Below are 19,992 nucleotides of genomic sequence, written 5' to 3' on the forward strand. Positions count from 1 at the left end.
TTATGATATTATTTTGAGACTTTTTTTCTCGGATAGCACTATTTCCACTTTTATTTCCTCAACTAGCACCCTTTTGATTTTAGAATTTTTTATTTATTTGTGGAGTGAATGAAAAAGAAAAAAATAAATATAAAATAGAATAAAAATAAATTTAAGAACCAATAAATAAAATAAAAGGTAAAAAGAAATTAATAAATTAAAAAGAATTGATAATTTTAATTTTAGATGTATTAAAAGAACAAATGTATTGGTTGTAAAAAAATATTTTTAATGTTTAAAATAGTTAGAAAGATAATTATTGAAGAAAGAAATGAGATTTTACAAAATAAAAATAAAAAGTTAAAAATATTTAGTTTAAATTTTTTTTTAAGAATAAAGAAAATAAAAAATTAAACTCTACAACAACATAAAAGTTGAATGTATAAACATAAATTAATATTTATTTTTATTATTATATATAATATAATCATGCTAATAATGTTAGTAATGATTGATACACAAAATAATAATATGCATTCTCACGTCACTCCTCCACAATTATTCACTTAATTTTATTTAATTATTACTATTACTTATTTTGATATATTTTTAACAAAAAAAAATACCAACATTTAATTTGGTACCAAAATTCTAATTTATTATAATTTTTTCATCCAAATTTTATTATTAAAATATATTTACAAATGTATTATAATTTACTCTCCACAATTCAAATTTACTATAAAAATATAGAAAAAACAAAATAACGTTACAATTTTACATTATTTTACCCATAATATTTACTTACATAAAAATACCTATAAAATATTTTATTTCATTCTCTTTGTATTGATATTTCTTCATAAATTATTTTATTTTATTTTATTTCTTAAATTGATTTTTATTCTATTTTATATTTATTTTTTTATTTTCCATTCACTCTAGACAAAGAAATAAAAAAATTTCTAAAAACATCATCCCAGAAACCAAATTCTAAGAGGATTTTTTTTGCGAAAATACAAAATGAAACCATGGAAAAAAAACGGTACTATATAGGAAAATAAAAATAAAAACAAAATGGTGCTAGTTGGGGAAATGGGGAAATAAGAGTGGAAATAGTGCTATATGAGGAACCCCATATAAGAAAAGCAACCCCAAACCCAGGAACGGGTACAACATCAAATGCACTACAAATATATTTATAAAGTGAAGGGGAAAAAATATACATTGGAAGTTCCCATGTTAGGTGTATGTAACCCACGGCGACCATCGGATTAATCAGTAAAACTATAGAAAAAGTTGTCAATCTTATCCATTGAAAAATTGATAACACTCATTTCCCAATTCCATAGATGTCAGTTGCAACTTGGTCCACTTTACCCATAACTGGCACAATGGGACAAAGTGAGCAATAAGCAAAATTATCTATCGTTCCAAGTTGTTAGGATAATGAACCACTGAATCCTGCTAGCTGCCTGCCTGTTAACAAAGTACATTATGTGATGTACTTTTCTTGGCAAACTTATCCTGCTGACTTTTATTTCACTATCAGATGATTGGCAATAAATAAAATTAATCAAAGTTCTAAAAACTCAATCAGTAAGACATGTGCATGCATGCAACCTTTTGATTAATTGATAGCATAGTCAACAGCATTAATTGGCATACTAATGCATGGAGCTGTATCAAGATCAACCAACTGTTTCTGCTCTTTCTTGAAACATGCATGCATCAAATAAAAGACATAGCTTGAAACTACCACAGGTTTAGTGAACGAGATAAACTCAGTAGTATACCTTATAGTTCACATGGTTCTTAAGAATGAAGAACGTCGCAATCTCAAAAATTGGTCTTTGGCTAGTCTGCTGTGCAATCATGTTTGATCTTTGACCAAGCTATTAGGTCAACACTTTGTTAATGAAGATAAGGAATAATATCAGCACAGATAGTTCCAGCATAAACTTTGGAGCCGTCGTGTGTTCAAGAATTTGCTGCCACCTGTAAGTTCAACCAGTAGATAGCTGCTGGTAAAGCCTGTTATCCATTTTTGTCTATATTACAATCAGATGTTACTCAAAGACACAGATAATAACACAACTAAACTAAACAAATCAAGCAATCATACTAAAGAAATTATCAACTAAATACATACAAGGCTGAGCTCTACCCATACGGTATCTGTGATCATGCAATTCATACCCAAAGAAAAGGACACAATGAACATTATCTCCTGTTCCCAATCCTTTACAACCAATAACCGTAGGATAAGGCAAAGCATGCTTTATAATTATTTGTTTTAAAAGTTACTTTAATTTCAAAGCATTCTTACCACTATTCTCAACTTTGGTGTGTCCGTATTGTCATCGAGCCCAATCCAAATAGCCATGGATGGAATCATCAAATATTTACCAGGACAATAGACAAACTAAAACTAGTACGGTATACCAAGAACTAAGTGAATGTACATACCAATTTCCCTCAAATGAAGAGCTGTTTCCCTCATTTATTTCTTCCTTCGCAAGTTCTTCAAGTATAGCACGTTGTCGTTCATTGATTACACTAAAAGAATGAGTAGACCAGAAGTGAGTTGATGCAAATGCAACTTGGAAGAAAGCATATCAGAGCTTATTGTAAGGATAATCAAAGAAGAAAAGGCAAGCACTATAAAGATACCAGTTATCGTAAGGCACAAAAAATATCACAAGCAAATTCAATAAGATATGCTGCAATTTCAAACGCGTAGCAGAAAGCATTGACCAAACAAGCATAAACAGTAAGAGAATAAGTAGTGAAATGGCATTAAAAGGTACAGCAAAATAAAGATCATATCCAAGACTTGCTACTCCTGTATGGTTTTCCAGACACGACAACCCATGTGTCTAAATCTAAGGAGTCCAAATTTTCAGATGAGTACCAAGAGTGTTTGAAACTTAAATCTGAAAAATCAAGGTCAATCTTCTTCGGTGCTAAGAGTTTCAACAACTTCTATTTCTCGATTTGTGGAAGGTCAAGGTCCGTGAATACTTGATTCCAGTGCCTCTGATCATATTTTCAGTAATAGCTCTTCATTCTCATCTATCTCTTCTCCAAAAAATTTCCCCACCTTCTTAGTATAGCCCATGATCCAAAGTTGCATCTCAAGGAATTGGTCAGGTTCCTTTATATCCTTTTATAAATCTTAATTTTGTCTTGTTCTTTCCATATTATACATATGATTAGGCTTTTAAAGCCAATTAATTTGCTCTTTAAATTGAGCTGCAACTTTTGATGCTAATTCCTTTGTCATACAGGAACATGGTACAAGTCCTTTGTTTGGCAGAAGACATGAATCACATGGACTTTATCATCTAAAAGTAAGCCCACTTGTGTCTTGTTTTTCTACCTTAACTCCGAAACTTTTGCATGATCATTTGGATCACCCACCCAAATCTAACCAAGTTGAAGATAATAGCTACTAGTCTTGAGCAACTTCAAGTATTAGAATGTGAATCATGTCAACTAGAACAACATGCTAGGTCATCATTTCCAAAACAAACTAAAAAAAGATGTAACTTAGTTTTCTCTACCATTCATTTAGATATTTTGGTTCTGTCACATCTTTTGGCTTTAGATATTTTGCAACCTTTATTGATGAATTCTCCATTGTACCTGCATTTATTTAATGAAAGACAGATCTGAAATTTTGTCCATATTCATGTCCTTTAATGAGATTAAGAACCAATCTGGATTTCAAAGTATCAATGCTAGAGAATATTTTTCTAGTGAGCTTTCTTCCTTCTTATCCGCCAAGGTAGTTTACATCAATCCATTTGTCCTCACACGCTACAATGAAATTGCATAGCAGGGAGGAAGAATAAACATATCATTGAAATCACATGCTTTCTAATGTTGAATACAAATGTTCTTATACATCATTAGGGAGATGAAGTTCTCAGTGCTTGTTTTTTAATAAATGTCTTCTTCCTCTCTTGAAAATCAAATATCTCACTCCATTATTTTCCAAACCATCGTAGGGTGTTTGGTTGTACTTAATTTGTTCATAATATCTCTTTGGAAAGGCTATTAAATGTTTTTCTTAAATATTCTTGCTTTAAAAGAATACAAAATGTTATTCTCCACTCCATCTGCTAAAAGCTACTATATGTCAGTTGATGTCACCATTTTTAGGAAACCTTTTTAGCATCCTCCATGGAAACTCCCGCTTCCATTCAACATGTTCTCCTTCTTTCAACCTTTGGTCATCTAATGATTCGGGCTTCTAGTTTCTCCAACTAAAATAAAAACCAATTTCACATTGCCCCGACATCTTTCCTTACATACCAACGCATAGAACTCCTTATTATTTTGATCCTCCTCCAACAGCTTCTCAGGCCATGGATCCTTCTCCATAAACTTTTTCGCACAACTCCACATCAGATTGACTTGTTGCTCTTACGAAAGGCATTTGATTTACCCATAATCCATATCCTATTTATATTTTTTTTAGGGGTAAATAGTTGAGTACAAAAATATTGACATATTTCGTTTTTTAATATAACAAGAAAAAATATTACAGTCTTGGTACAACTTTAATTATGTTAGTTTTGTTTGAACTCAATTAATGGTTAATATAATTGAGCACGTGTTTCATCTTTAGTAACTGTCGCATGAGTTTATTAAAGGAAAAATTATTGTTTATATGCAATTAACCTTGAAGGAACCACTAAAAATCTTAAATTTACAAAGCAAAGGGTAAAAAGGGTTATTTTAATAAGTACACACAACAATTACTAAAGACCAAACATGTGTTCTGTCGGAGATCTCACATGAATTAAAGATAAAAACATTTCATAGTACATACGTGGGTGCAAACCTCACCTTATAAGTTGGTTTTATAAAGTTGAGTTAGATTTACAACCCACTTCCTATATGGTATCAGAGTCATTTAAAGTCCATCCTAACGAAAGTTTGTTGGGAAATTGGGCTTACAGACCACCCACTATAGGGCCACTATTGAACCACCCATAAATATATAGTCATATGCACGAGTTGGAGGGTCTCGGTGTGATAGAGGGTGTTGGAGATCGCACATTGAATTGAGATAGAACATTTCATAGTGCATAAGTGGGTGCAAACCTCACCTTATAAGCCGATTTTATAAGGTTGAGTTAGATTTAAAGTCCACTTCTTAATATGTTCAAATACCTCAACCAAAATTAACGAAATTGAAGCTTTTGTACTAAGACTGTAATTTTTTTTTCTTATTGTACTAAAAACAAAATATGTCAATACTTGGTGTATTAAATTAACTATTTACCCTTTTTTTTAGTTATCATTGTTTGTCTCTGTCATATTCTCTTGCTTTTTCTTTGTCTACCACTACTCTTCCTAAAACTATTCATGAAGCACATGATCATCCTGGATGGCGATAATCCATGATTGACAAAATGCAAACTCTTGCAAGCAATGAACATGGAGTTCGCTCCTCTTCCCTTTCGAAAGAAGATAATTGATTGTAGATGGTCTATGTTATTAAAGTTAGACCTACTGGTGAAGTAGATTTCCCTAAAGCTCGTTGGTGGCTAAAAAATTGTTCCTTGTGGGTTCGACATTTTTCTTTTGAGACAAAATATTACATCTGACTCGGTTCACTTGACGAAAGAGTCAACAAGGGTGCCCAATTTAGTTTGTAAATTACATCAGTCTCTTTATGGCCTAAAGCAATCACTCTGAGCTTGGTTTGATAAATTTAGTCATATCGTGCATAGTTTATAATTGAAACTAAAAGAGGCAAATCATTCAATGTTTTATTCTCATACTTCTCTTAGGAAGTGTGTTTATCTAATTGTCTATGTTGATGATATTTTTATTACAGGAAATTATATCACTAAAATTGCTCAGGTAGAAAAACATTTATTTAGCCATTTTCCGACCAAAGATATAGGATATCTAAAACATTTTCTTAGTATTGAAGTGGTGCAATCAAAAGGTGTTATCATTTCACAAAGAAAATATACTCTTGATATTTTAGAGACAAACTTGGCAAATTGCAAGCTCATTGATAGTCCTATAGACTTAAATCAGAAGTTAATGAGAGACTAAGATGAAATTTTCTCAAACCCAAACAGATATAGAAGGTTGGTGGGAAAACTCATCTATCTTATTATAACAAGACCTAATATTTCTTATCCAATGGGAGTTGTAAGTCAATTTATGCAGAGAACTCTCACATTGATCACTAGAATTTTGTGACTCACATTCTCAGAATTGTAAAAGGGTCCCTAGGACGAGGATTGTGGTATGAGAACAGGGGAATTATTCAAGTCTTAGGGTATTGTGATGCAGATTGGGTTGGTTGTCCCATTGACAGGAGATCTATTATAGGATATTGTGTATTCCTTGGAGGGAATCTTATGGAAAAGTAAGAATGTTGTTGCTCAGTCTAGTGCAGAAACTCAATATAGATATATGGCCCTAGCTACATGTGAACTTGTGTATAGATTAAACAACTCCTTCAAGAGTTTAAATTTGTTGAGAATGAACGGATGAAGTTGTATTGCGACAATGAAGCATCTCTTCATATAGCTTCCAATCCAATGTTTCATAAAAGAACTAAACATATAGAGATTGATTGTCATTTTGTTAGAGAAGTTGTTATCTAAAGATCTTATTACTGAGTTTGTCAATTCAAATACAACTCACGATATTCTAACTAAATCCCAGAGAGGACCTAGGCTTCATTTTATATGTTCCAAGTTTGATGCATATGACCTATATGCTCTAGCTTTAAGGTAGTGTTAAAATATGTTATTTTATTATTATTTATTTTGTATGTACCCAACTTTAGGGTTAGAGTTTAAGGTAAATGTCTTACCTTATTTTGTAACTCTAATACATGGTAGTAGAATCGAGATACAAGTATGTATCGGAGAGCTGATATTATGAATCGTAAATCGTTTCGTATCGTGAATCGTAAGATTCATAAACATTAAAAAATTTAATATATACTTAAATATATAAGATATGTATACATGCAAGATACAATAAATTATATATATATATATACCACACAATTTCACCAAAACAACCTCTAAGGTGCATACATGTTATTAAACAAATTATGTCTATCTTTTTTTATTTACACATTTTTTAAAATCCACACTGATTCACACAATACGGAATCATTTTGTTTTGGGATTCAGCGATTCTTTGTGCGAATCGCATGATACAGCTAAGATTCAGGGACAAAAAAGATTCTTCATATGATTCGTATCGTGGGAGGGTGAAACCATATCGTTTCTTACGATACGTATCGTGAATCGTAAGATACTAACTACTATGCTCTAATATATACATCAATAAAAAACACATAAGTGTAACACTATTTTTTCTCCATTTTATTTATTCAAGTGAGATCAAGTGTCATTTTACCATGGAGAAGGTTTGGTCCAAGGAACTATGTGCTGGGATTTATTAGCTCTAGTAAAGTCCTAGAGAGGGCATAGAATTTAGTTTATATGTTCCAAGATTGGTGCATATGATTTTTATTGTACAACTTTCATAAAGCTGCTTTTTAGGTGTAGTATATATATATATATATATATATATATATATATATATATATAATATATCAGCTAAGCAAGCAACTCACAGATTTTTATCACATTCAAATTCAAGTATACCCAATATTAAAGACATGTTCATATTTGATAACTAGTCGGCAAAAAATCAGAAACCACCAGTCCACCCAAGGAGGCAGAAGATGCAATGGTTATGTTTCCAGCTAGGGATAGGGCAGTTTTTGGGGAAATTAGGGTTGACTAGGTAAGGAGGTCTTCCTAGAGTACTGATACCACACTAGGATTAAGTAATTGTGTGCCACAAACAGTACATGCACATGAATTTATAACTACAGAATAATGAATACATGATACAGCAATAAAATGTAATTAATCAAATCCCAGTTATTAGGAAAGGCTAATTCTGCTTAATGCCAACAACAAACAACTAAAGGGAAATAGGAGTGTCGCAATAATGTAGTCCACTTTCCACAATATCATAATATCGACCAAAATCCATAATGAATTGAAATCAAAACAATATTATAAGGAAAAACATCTTATTGCTTCTTTACATTATAAATAGCACATTCCTCATTTGAAGTTACACTAAAACAAAAGATGAGTGCAAGGGGCGTACATGGGAAGGTTAATACGAAACCGTACATATTGATCCCCATGATGTACAAGAAACCCATGCTTTGGAAGTCCTGCATCAACAACTATGGTAAATATACTTTTCAGAAGGACTAAAACTCATTACAAAAACTGTCCGTAAGAGAACATTTCATTTAACCTTTGCCTCTTAATACCAGAAGTTGTCCATGTTGAACGCCCTTGGGTATCTGAGGGTAACAGAATCACAGAATATTAGAAAAAATATGGTCAAAAACAAGGAGTCATGCGAACAATAACTCTAGGAAGTTGAAAGTCAATGATGATTGGAAGAAAATGATAGAAATCAGTTCAGATACAAGTGAATAAATGAATTTTATTAAGAACACTATGGACTTTCAAAAGGACCAATTCTCTCTCAATTCCTTCACAAATTCTCACACGATGTATGACCCAACTCTCAATCCCTATGTCTATTTTATATACATCATCAGCCACTGGACTCACTAATTGAATAACCCGTTAACTAACAAAGAGCCAGGCTTGTTTTTCACCCACCAAAAGGTATCCCTTGAGCATTAAGATTTAGAACATAAATTTGGAATACAAAAAATGTTATCATTTTGACAACAAATATTACAATGGGCACTACACGAAAGCACGTCATAAATGAGCCTTCTGTCACATCCTGGAGCTCCTCCACTTCTGTCCTATTGTGCAACTTTTGCACGTGATAGACTACTATGGATTTAATTGTGTACACTGTTGTATTGTACATTTTAAAACCTATGGGATTAAAGGTTAGAGGAAAGAAGAGAGATTGAAACACTGGATTCTATCAATCAATTATGATGCATTGCAATGTACATATTAGTGTGATCAAAAAACCTAGAAACATTAACTCTTCTTTATACTAATATAATCCCAATTAGTTAGGGAAACAAACCATAAAACAGGAATATAATAATCTATCCTAAAAAACGTAGGGAGCATAGGGGAGACTAATCATCAGAGATAATCTAAGATATGATGTGAAAATATATTTTCATATATTCCAACATTCTGGAGGTTTAAGCCGTCTCTCAAGTCACTCATGTGAAGAAAACCTGGATACAAGAAAAAAAGGGGTATGCTAATCTTATATATCATTTCAATTTCAGTCTAATAAAAATATTATATTGATGTTGTCTAAAATCACTCAACAGGAAAAGATCAAATAATATCAGTAAAAGGTGAAGGGATTCATTGGTAAGTGATCTATAATTAACATCCCTTGACCTTGAAATGGGGCATACTCCACTCCTCTAAACTTCTCTTTGCAAAAAAAAGAATACCATTTTTAAAATAAATCTTGACTTACTTTTAATTGCATCTTCCCAGATAAAGTAGGCACCTCAACTTCGCCACCAAGAATAGCCTGCAATATTAACGCTTTTGTTCGATTAATAACACTGATACAAACTTAGGTGCAATGTCAATCAGATAATTAAGATGCAAAAGATGGTATGTGCAAGTGTCTTGGAGTGGGACCCGTTTAAATAATATTTTCTAACAAAATGCATGTAATGGAAAAACAGAATTGTTATAATTAAGCACACTTAAAATGTGAAATAGCCACTGTTACAGAATTTTAGTCAATTTGCAGAACTAACAGTATGTTAGCAGGATGACTTAGACATAGAAGAACATGTTTGCTGTAATCAATACTGTACAAGATTACATAATAGATATTTGCAGCTGTCTAATCTGATGAAGATATGGAACTAAAGCTAAACAACTTCATGCAATATGCGTAAATCTGTTTCCTCAAGCCGAAAGACTGAAGATCAGGAGATACTCATTTCAACACTTTCTTTGATCACTACATGCCGATTAACTTCTTAAGTGTGTGGCTTTATTATCTGAGTTTTCTTCAAGTAAATGAACACAGTGGCCTAACTGCTCTCAAGCAACAGGAGAGGAACACCATTGCTTTTGTTGAAAATCTCATATCGACCAAAGATAGTGTCAATATACAATATATGAGAGTAATTATCACCTTACAAGTCAATTATCTAAGATTGAGTTAAGTATCAAAGTCTATCTTAAAAAGATTTTGTTAGGTCTACATTGCACTTGCAATTAGATCATCCAAATATCTAGTGTCACACTTGAGATGTGCAGTCCTTTAGCATGAGAAATATACATGTTAATTGTTTTTTAGAAACATGGACAACTTTTTTCTGCTGTATTTGCTGTATTCTGTAAGAAAACTCTGCTGTATTTGCTGTATTCTGTAAGATTTAATATTACTCTTCTCCAGCATATCAATTGGTGTTATATCAGCGTTCAGGTCTTTCTCCTCTTTAATTAGATGGTTAGACATCCAAAAATAATGGAAGCGTAGAACAGATCTAGTTCTCACCTGTGTAAAGCTAATATTAGACTCCACGTAGATATTTGCACCATCTCTGATAAAGATTGAATCCTCAGCCACCTATATCAACAGAAAAAAAAAATGCTGCAATAAGAATAGAATTATAGAACATAATTTTCCACAACAAACAAACATGTAATAGTACTATAGCAGAAAACTTATTCCTGGTTTAATTTTTAAACAGTGGCATATGATAAAGATGGGAAAAGAATACTGAGATATGCTACTGCATTATAAAAATTGCCTCCATAATAAAACAAAGCACTTCTATGATGTTGCACTTACCTGACCCAAACTAGACTACTGGTAAATAACTTTTTGAGGAAATAACCTATGAATCCTAGGAAAGAGTTAGACATTTTTTATAGAGCAGGCCAAAGAAAAAGAAACTTGTATCAAGAGTTTTCACTTATGACACAATTCTTAAGGTGTTCAGGGTTTAACTTATGAAGTAAATTCAAACTTTACAAAAGAATTCTTGAAACCATTTCATCAAAGAAAGCATAACAATCTAACAAAACATAAAAACTTTTTAAGTTATTTAAATTTATGAAATATTGATTCAATTTCCATTTTGGACATCCATAGTCTTACATGATGTTATACTGTTCTATTCATGAATACAGTGTCAGAATTGGTTTCGAGAAGGACTATTGATGGTAATAATTTTCATTGAAGGACTAATTTAAAGTCAACAGTACCTATAAGAGCAATTTTGTTAAATGTGTCTTTGGATGACCAAAGCGAACAACAACTCTATTATGTATGTTAAGAAGAATATACTTTTTAGTGTGTAGAGATACTAGAGCAAGAATGCCTAAATATGAAAAGAACGAAACCTGTATGAAGCAAATACTTATGAGTTAAGGAGGCCAAGCATTGTACATTAAGTGACGCAGGTTTTACAGTTTCTAATACAGTTTTGAACTTACAATGAAGCAAGTTACATGAAAAAAAAAAAGTACTTTGAGGAAGCTAGCCTGATGTTTAACTAGAATTAATATTTTCTTTAATAACTTTTCAGGCTATTTAGGGAGGCACTGGCCCCAGCTTGCCAAAATGCCCCTCTGCCACATCATAAATCTAATGTGTCTAAAGGCTTGTTAATTTTTAAGTTGAGTAGAACTAATTTTGAACTGTTGAAGATAATTATGATGCGTGCCCAAATGAATCTTACAGATTTTTTATAATGAAATGTGTCACATTAAGGAAGAATTCATTGTGCGTGCTTCCCAAACAAGCACTATTTCCCTCTAAAATGATAAATTTGGTTAAAACCACAGATTAATAGGCCAGCAGATAGCACATTGTGAGCTCTAGACAGGATATTTGGGCAGAAAATTGCCTTTATTTTAATGTATAAACTTCCATGTCGGCCTCCACTTCCAGCAGCATTCCCACCCTCTGGCACATGGATTGTATCACCCGAATCCACACCTACCAACTCATAGAAAACTATGATAAGAATGTAAACAAAACCTACACAGGGCAGGTCTGCAGCATGAATAAAACTTTCCGTGCATGAAATATTCTTCTACATAACAATTAACACCTTAAAAAGGACCAAAGGCTATTCCATTCCATATTAAACTTGAACACAAAAATGAAACATGGGTTGAAATGATTATCTGTAAGTAAAGAATTTCCAATGTGAACAAGAAGCTACTACAACAACAACCAAGTTGTACATTGATGAGCTCTAACCAACATACAACTTCAGGTAACTTTGTCACAAGTATCAAGAACCAACCTGCTGGTATAGTAACTTTAACCTCTTTAACCCCTTCAACCACCCCAGATCCTCTACATGTTATGCAAAAGTCCTGCACCAATTAGATAGAGAAAATACAAAATTATGAAAGATTATGGCACAAAATAGATAACCAATGATACAAGACTACTTGACATGACATTCATGAAATACCTTAATGATTCGGCCTGATCCTTTACAAGTTATGCATGTGGATGTAAATGGGGGGATTGTAACCTGGCAAAATACAGCACAACCAAGATTAAATAATATAACAAGTAATAACTGATAACTCTAATGCTGCAAAAAGAAATTGACTCATGAGTCATGATGATTCAAATTTTGCTAAAAAATAATTGTCATTTTAATAATCAAAATTGATTTTTCAAGGCACTTACTCGACCTAAGCCCCTGCATGTTGGACAAACTTTTGGAATGGCATCAAGAGGATGGCCCTGCCCATCTGGATTAATACAATGAAAGTGTCTGGCATCAAATTGGGTTATCATTATGTACCAAGATTATGTGCTAAACTTCTGTTGTAATCAAAATTTACTCATGAAAAAATATTTTGTCATTTCCTAAACCAATAATAACAAATGGAAAATAAACAAAGCTTTCCTAATTCCCAGATATATTAACTTTACTCACTGCAATAATCGCAGGGAACTAATGCATCAAATGACACGTGCTTGGTGCATCCTCTTGCTGCTTCTGAGAAAGTAAGAGACAAGTCCACCTATCAGCATAGCATTAAGCAAACAATTAAGTTTGGAAAACTAGGAATATATTTCAAACTACAGAGAAACAAGGGTTAAGCTAACCTCTATATTTGATGAGAATTGAGTAGTTGATTCTTCAAATATCTGTTATATCAAGGAAATTATGAGATTTCCTCTTCAAAAACTTCTACGAAATGAATCCAAAAACATAAAGAATGTGTGTGTGCACTAGTGTGTAGAGAGAGAGAGAGAGAGAAAGAAAGAAGGTGAAATGAATCCAAAAACATAAAGAATGTGTGTGTGCACTAGTGTGTAGAGAGAGAGAGAGAGAGAAAGAAAGAAGGTGTGTATTACGTAAGAGCATACAAGCAAGCTAAGAGAAGAAGTGATCGTGACCATTCAATGGATGGTCAATAATAAATCAAGCAAAACCAATTTTGACCATTCATACATAGTCACATGACCAAGATAATATATATTCAATTAATTAATTTATTAATTAATAAAAGTAAACGTAATTATGGGAGCAAAAAAATACCTCAGAGAATACTTTATGAAATGAATCCGAAAAATGAGAACGATAAGCATTTCTAAACCTTTCTGCATCACCATGATCATATTCTGTATCTTCTGAACCACGAGTATGCATCTTCAATTGAAAAAAGGGTTCATTGGAGAAAATAATGGAAAAAATATTAGTTAAGTCAACATTAATAAGAGTTATTTATGAATTAAAGAAATTTTGAACAGCTTTAACCAATTGAAGCTCTAGAAATTTTGAACAGTAACTAATATATCAAATTTAAAGTTTGAAAGTATATGCAAAAAGGACTACCTCGTCATACTGTGCTCTCTTTTTAGAGTCTCTCAATGTCTGAAATTACATAGCAAAACAGCAAGTGAAAAATATATTGTTAACTAATTAGTTTAGACCATAAACAATGTAGCCGGAAGAAGGGAAGGGTAAACATGTCTGAAAATGTAAGAGAAAAAATTAAACTTTCATAAAATGATAATAAAGACCTCATAAGCTTCTCTTATATCTTGAAATTTCCTCTTAGCAGATGGATTATTCTTGTTTGCATCTGGATGGTACCTTTTAGCAAGCTGCACAACTCAGAAAAGTGTGGCATGATGAAGTATTAACTAAAAGAAGACATTTAATTTTGGAATATTGTTGTCAAAACACTGTGGTTATGGAATATAGAAATAGTGAAAACCAAAATGCTCACATACAATTTTTAGTACGCTCTAAGCTCCAAAAACAGTTTGGCAGATTAAATTGCAGAACAAAAAGATATCTACAAATTATACCCCTTTGACAATACAGAGGGAAATTGTTAAGCCTTCATGTATTAGGTTTTCAGACTTTGCTTAATTTCTTTCTGGATGCAAGAAAAGTTTTGTTATGATTATAGAAATAAGAAGTAGATCCTAAATAATCAGTAATATCTAGATTATAGATGTATTATTTGTAACATTTTTATTTTTTTCTAGTATCATATCTTTATTGTTAGAGGATATCAAATCTCCTCTATTTTTTGTATTGATCCCATTTCCTTAATATAATAAAGCATTTATGTTATCTCAAACACACGATCTCAGCTCAATATCTCTTTCTATCCTATAGTTTAAACACGATATATATAGCCTTTTTCAAAACCATGTTGGCCAACAGACCCACTCACCAGAGGAGCTTTTTGGTAAGCCTTTCAATCAGGTTCAAGTGTACTGTTTTGGTGCCATCTCCGGTGAGTTTTCTGGCAAGTTTCCAGCAACCTCCATTTTGCTCTGACAGGCACAAAGTTTGGATTGTGTCGTGCCGATCCATCTAACCATACAAACACTCAAGCCAACCACCCACTCTCATGTCCTCACATGCATAATATCTCAGAGAAAAACATGCTATAGACACTCTAGAGGAAACAGGGATTTTAAATACTAAGTCTATGGACACACCAATGGACACGCACAAGGAAAACTGTATTTTGAACCTGTGAGATACAAAAGGTTAGTTGGTAAGCTAAATTACCTCATTATGACTCATGTTGACATTGCCTTTGTAGTGAGCATAGTAAGTCAATTTTTAAACTCTCTTCATCAAGACCATTGTGTAGCAGTCATACGGATCCTAAATATTAAGATGCCTCTGGAAAAAGGCCTCCTTTATGAAGATAAGATAAATACTCAAATTGTTTGGTATTTTGACACTGATTGGGCAAGGTCACCAAGCAATAGAAACCCCGTTGTGTTCTTGTTGGAGGTAATTTAATATCTTAGAAGAGTAAAAAACAAAATGTTGTGGCAAGATTAAATGTAGAAGCAAAATAGAGGGCAATGGCATTAGTCACTTGTGAGAGCTCATATGGAAAAAAACAACTCCTCAAAGAGCTTTAAATTTGAAGAAAATTCTCAAATGCACCTTAAATGTGACAACTAGGTAGCATTGCACATTTGCCTCTAATCTGATATTTCATGAGAGAACCAAATATATCAAGGTAGATTATTATTTCATAAGAAAAGTTGAAGTTTGGAGATGTTAGTATGTTACCACTAGATTTGCCAACTCTAGTGAACAGTTGGTTGACATATTCACCAAGTCTCTAAAGAGACCGAGGCTCGATCATATTTACAGCAAGTTAAGCACATACAACTTGTATGTTCCTACTTGAAGGAGAGTGTTATAATTATATAAATAAGCAATAAATTCTATATAATGAAAAATATGTAGATTATATATGTATTATTAGGGACACGTTCATTTATTCCGAAGTAATATCTTTAGTATTAAAAAATAACAAATCTCCTCTATTTATTGTATGGATTCCATTTCTCAATATAAAAAAAAAAAGCATTTGTGTTGTCTCTAAAACACATGGTTTCAACTCAATGTTTTTCTCTTTGCTATAGTTTATTAAGATGAAATGAATGTAGTTAATGTGATGTTGGGGGATAAGGGATATCAAGGAAAAAATAGAAAACTAAGACATCATATTTTATTATGGGACAAAGCTTTCAAATTTCCCTTAGTGCACACACATTAGAGAAATATCAAAAATACCATGTGCCACCAAACTAGCAGGCAGCCTGTCCAGTGCATAGGTAATACATGTTAAATGTGAAAAAAATAAAAATTTAGAAATATTGAAGAAGAATTATTTCACTTGTTATAAAATATGTAAATTAAAATATAAAAAATATTGAAAATTTTAATTTTGAAAATCTCAAACACTAGTTTAATTACAAAAAATATAATTTTAGTAAAGATAATGAACAAAAATGAGAATGGCTTTAACTTCTTATTCCATTCACAGAAAATTTTTCCCTCCTAAATTAGATAAAAATGAAGTAAAATGTAGAGAAAATTTAGTGCTTAGCAAAATTAGCTTTATTTCACAAGAGATCAGCTACATGGCTAACACAATATAATTAGGCTCAGTTGAAATCCAAATTCATAGGAACATTATTCAGCATGAGATCCCTTTAATAATTTCCTCCAATGTCATTCTAGCTTCCCTCTGTCCCTTCTTCTTAAAGTAAAAACCATGAGATCCACTCTCCTCACCAGTGGCTGCCTTTGCACATATCCAAACCATATAAACAGATTTTATATATCTTTTCCTCTATCATTGTCACAATTAAGTTACCATCAATATCTTATACAATAATCCTGTATTATGTCTTTTTTTTGTACAACAACACATTCATCTTAACAAACTCATTTTTACTGCTCTCATTTTTTTTCTCTCTCACTATTTCTTAAAAGCTCAAGATTCCCAACAATAGAGTACAATTAATCTGACTATAATACTGAAATACGAAAAAACTTCTCTTTTAGCTTGGTAGGAGCTTTGCGGTTACAAATAACTCTCAATGTTTTCTCCTTTGTGTGACATCTTCATTAATTTCCTAAACATTCTGTAATATTGATCTATGTTGCTGTTAGACATTTTCAATTTCTCCTTACAAGTAATTTTCCTTTTTTTTTTTTTGCTAAAATTGCAATATTGCGTGCCGCTTCTACTCAAGAAAAAACCTTTGTTTATGATGCCAATCTCCAAAACCCAAATTTATGGTTAACATCTAATTTGCTTCCTCAATCAAAACTATAATGTCGACAGGAAACATGATTTACAGATAGTTTTTATGTCTCTGGTACACACATCGAGGACCAAATTAAACATGAACTCAAAGATGAGTCTTAAAGTAAACCTACCCTTATAAGAAAGTCCCCAGTCTTGACTTCATGAGTTCTCAAACAAAAAAATATTCCTCCATAGATGTCTTTTATAGGTCAGAAACAAGCATATGAACAGTTAAACCTGGTTAGTAACTATAAGATTTCCCTATCCTTATAGCTAAACCTGGTTTGGTATTATTGTCGTGACTGAGAATAGATCATCTAATCTGCCATTGGTGTCACTCCTAACAAGACAATGTAATTGAAAAAAAATATTCCTCCGACTGAGAATAGAGTGTTTTGCCATTGTTGTTACCAAGTACAAAGTAATTGAAATGAAACTTCATCTCTCCTACAAAAAGTGTTCTAAATGAAATTGAATCATCCTCATTGCCCTAACAAAACATGACAATCTTCCAATAGACTTCACCTTCACTCTACCTAGCCTAACAAGCATAGATTTCATCAATCAATATGTGTCATAAGCCATTCAAAACAAGAGATTCCTAATACTCACGCACCAAGTGAAATGCCTTCTTTATCTCGTCCTGACTGGCATTTTCAGGAACACCAAGAACTCGGTAGTAGTCTCGCTCAGCCGAAGAAGAGAGTCCTGGAACAATACAAGCAGAAAAGGGAATTCAAATGAAAACCTCAACGTATAAGACATCACAAATCACCAATATTAATAAAAACAATGTAATTCACGCTCGATTCAACCAAACCTGTGGCATGGAAATAACGATATCTAAACGGTACTCTCGGAATCAGAGACTCCTCTGTTTTCGTGACGAAACCGCAACTGACCAAAGCTGATACGCAGAACATTTAATTCCGTAAAAGAAATATCGAAAAACTAATTATTATGCAAAAACAAGAGAAATTAGAAACGTGCCTCGAGCCAGCAAAAACGATTGGCCAGTCGACAATAATTTGTTGAATGATGATTCTCCTTTATCCACGAGCAATTCTGAGCTCAGAGACGAAAGCAAATGGCGCCGATACTGCATTGGAGGAATCGATAGTGTGAACGATGCCAGAGAAAAAGGAACGGAGATTTTGAATAGTTTGGGATTTTTCGTTCCTCCACTTACCGGCGTTAAACGCGTGAACCTTCTCATTCGCGTCAAAAGGCGTGTGGATTAGTGATATCGCTGCGCAATAGAGAGGAGGAGGAGGGTGCGAGGCCACAAATCTGCTTAAAAGAGCATCGGAACAGCGATGAAGTGTTCTCGGCGACTATGGAATAGATTCCGGTGGCGGTGAAGGTGCGTGCTCACAGATGTTTGGGCCTCGGGGTTTACCGTACTGGGTTTAGGTTCGGGCTTAACATCATCGACTTTATGTAACGGGGTCGTTTCATTTCAATTCCTGGCTAGTTGTCGCTACACTACCTAATTTTGTTTTTCTTTAACAAAAGTTACTGATTATAATTATGAATTTGATTTTATTTTGTATAATTAAAATTCATAATAAATAAATATTTATGGACTAAGGTACATTTTTCTCTGCTTTAACTCCATACTCCTTTTTAAGATACTACACACATCGCTTTATTATTTTAACAATACTACTCTCCTACCTTTTATACATTACACTAATTTCTCTAAATATTTAGAAAATTATTACAATTGTAGCAAATGGGAAACAAATAAGATGTTTTGAAATTAATGATTTATATTATATATTATAGATTTATAATTAATGATTTTTTTTACAATTATGTTATTGAAAATATTTATTGTCTTACCGATGACTAATTTTTGTTGAGATACTTTATGTATAGTAAGGTTTCTCTTTTAAACTTATGACAGACATATATTGATAATGTTAAATTAGTATCATAGTAAAGATAAAATATAAAGGTAACTTTAAACAAGTACGTAATTACATAAAGATATGTATTTATATTAGTAATTTTAAGAAATTATTTATAATTTAAAGATAAAAAAGCAAGAATAAATTTAAAGAAATAGATAGTTACAAATATAAAGATAAGTATTGTTGATGTTAATTTGATATTCAATATGTTTTAACTTTTGGCAGAAAGCAACAAATATATTTCCAAAGTTGATATAATTTTATTATTCAAAATAAATTTTGAATATGTTTGAATTGAATGAAAATATGAGATTACAAATGAAAGATAGGTAAGTTCAAAAAAAAATATAGCTCCAAAGATCAATAAATAGGTGAAATCTCATTAAATTATCATTTCATGAACATGTAATATCGGTGAGTTGAATATACAATAATAAATTTCATCATTAAAATGTAAAAATAGTAGAAGATATAGTAGAAAAACAATTACAAATACGCAAAATGATATTAGAAGAAGTACTTAATCAATATGAGAATGTGGGAACTTTATCCTCGTGTGAGGGTTGAGGCCTAGAGAATTATTGAGAAGATTCGCCTTCGTCCTTCCTATCAGTCGGTTGTATTGCTCTTCAATTACCTCCTCTGCTTGTTCTTCACCTTTCCTTCGTAGTCTCGATTTTCGGCCTCCTCGCAAGCACCGAATGGGGGGTACCTGCAGAAGGCACTTCGACACTCAAGTCAGCAAAAGGGTTCGGCGCTCGGCTGTCAGAATACTGTCGATATTGACGTACCTTGTTTCTTGAAATGTGTGTTATTTATATTGCTATCATGAGCGTTACTTTGTTGGGCCAGATTAGGGAGTTGGATCATGATTAGGGTTGCATTACCTAGCTTCTAATCATGGGTTAGCCTTGTTGGTCTTACTTGAGTGTAATTCGATTTATGATGTCGGTCGGCCTTATAGATACAGG

General features: G+C 32.5%; 1 protein-coding gene across 7 annotated transcripts; it reads right to left on the reverse strand.

Moving 5' to 3' along the window:
• Window positions 1-1,048: 1,048 nt before the first annotated feature.
• ATJ1 (DNAJ heat shock family protein) lies at window positions 1,049-18,589 on the reverse strand. Of its 7 annotated transcripts, none has more exons than XM_068629833.2 (20): window positions 18,295-18,589; window positions 18,096-18,204; window positions 17,926-18,012; window positions 17,722-17,813; window positions 14,044-14,127; window positions 13,856-13,894; window positions 13,559-13,669; window positions 13,123-13,164; window positions 12,950-13,037; window positions 12,697-12,761; window positions 12,473-12,535; window positions 12,299-12,371; window positions 11,894-11,985; window positions 10,537-10,608; window positions 9,493-9,549; window positions 8,314-8,362; window positions 8,158-8,227; window positions 2,449-2,538; window positions 1,776-1,977; window positions 1,049-1,458 (listed from the first exon to the last, which is right to left on the reverse strand). In XM_068629833.2, exons 1-19 carry the CDS (start codon window positions 18,319-18,321, stop codon window positions 1,878-1,880), a joined length of 1,410 nt encoding a protein of 469 aa, XP_068485934.1. In that variant the 5' UTR covers window positions 18,322-18,589; the 3' UTR covers window positions 1,049-1,458; window positions 1,776-1,877. The 7 variants fall into 7 exon arrangements, with proteins under 7 accessions (XP_068485934.1, XP_068485938.1, XP_068485936.1 ...); XM_068629837.2 differs by having other exon boundaries at window positions 1,776-2,013; window positions 8,184-8,227; window positions 18,295-18,550; XM_068629835.2 differs by having other exon boundaries at window positions 1,776-2,013; window positions 18,295-18,537.
• Between the last annotated feature and the right edge of the window lie 1,403 nt (window positions 18,590-19,992).

The sequence above is a fragment of the Phaseolus vulgaris genome, chromosome 8 (genome assembly GCF_051622355.1).
Source record: "Phaseolus vulgaris cultivar YP4 chromosome 8, ASM5162235v1, whole genome shotgun sequence".
Lineage (NCBI taxonomy): Eukaryota > Viridiplantae > Streptophyta > Magnoliopsida > Fabales > Fabaceae > Phaseolus > Phaseolus vulgaris.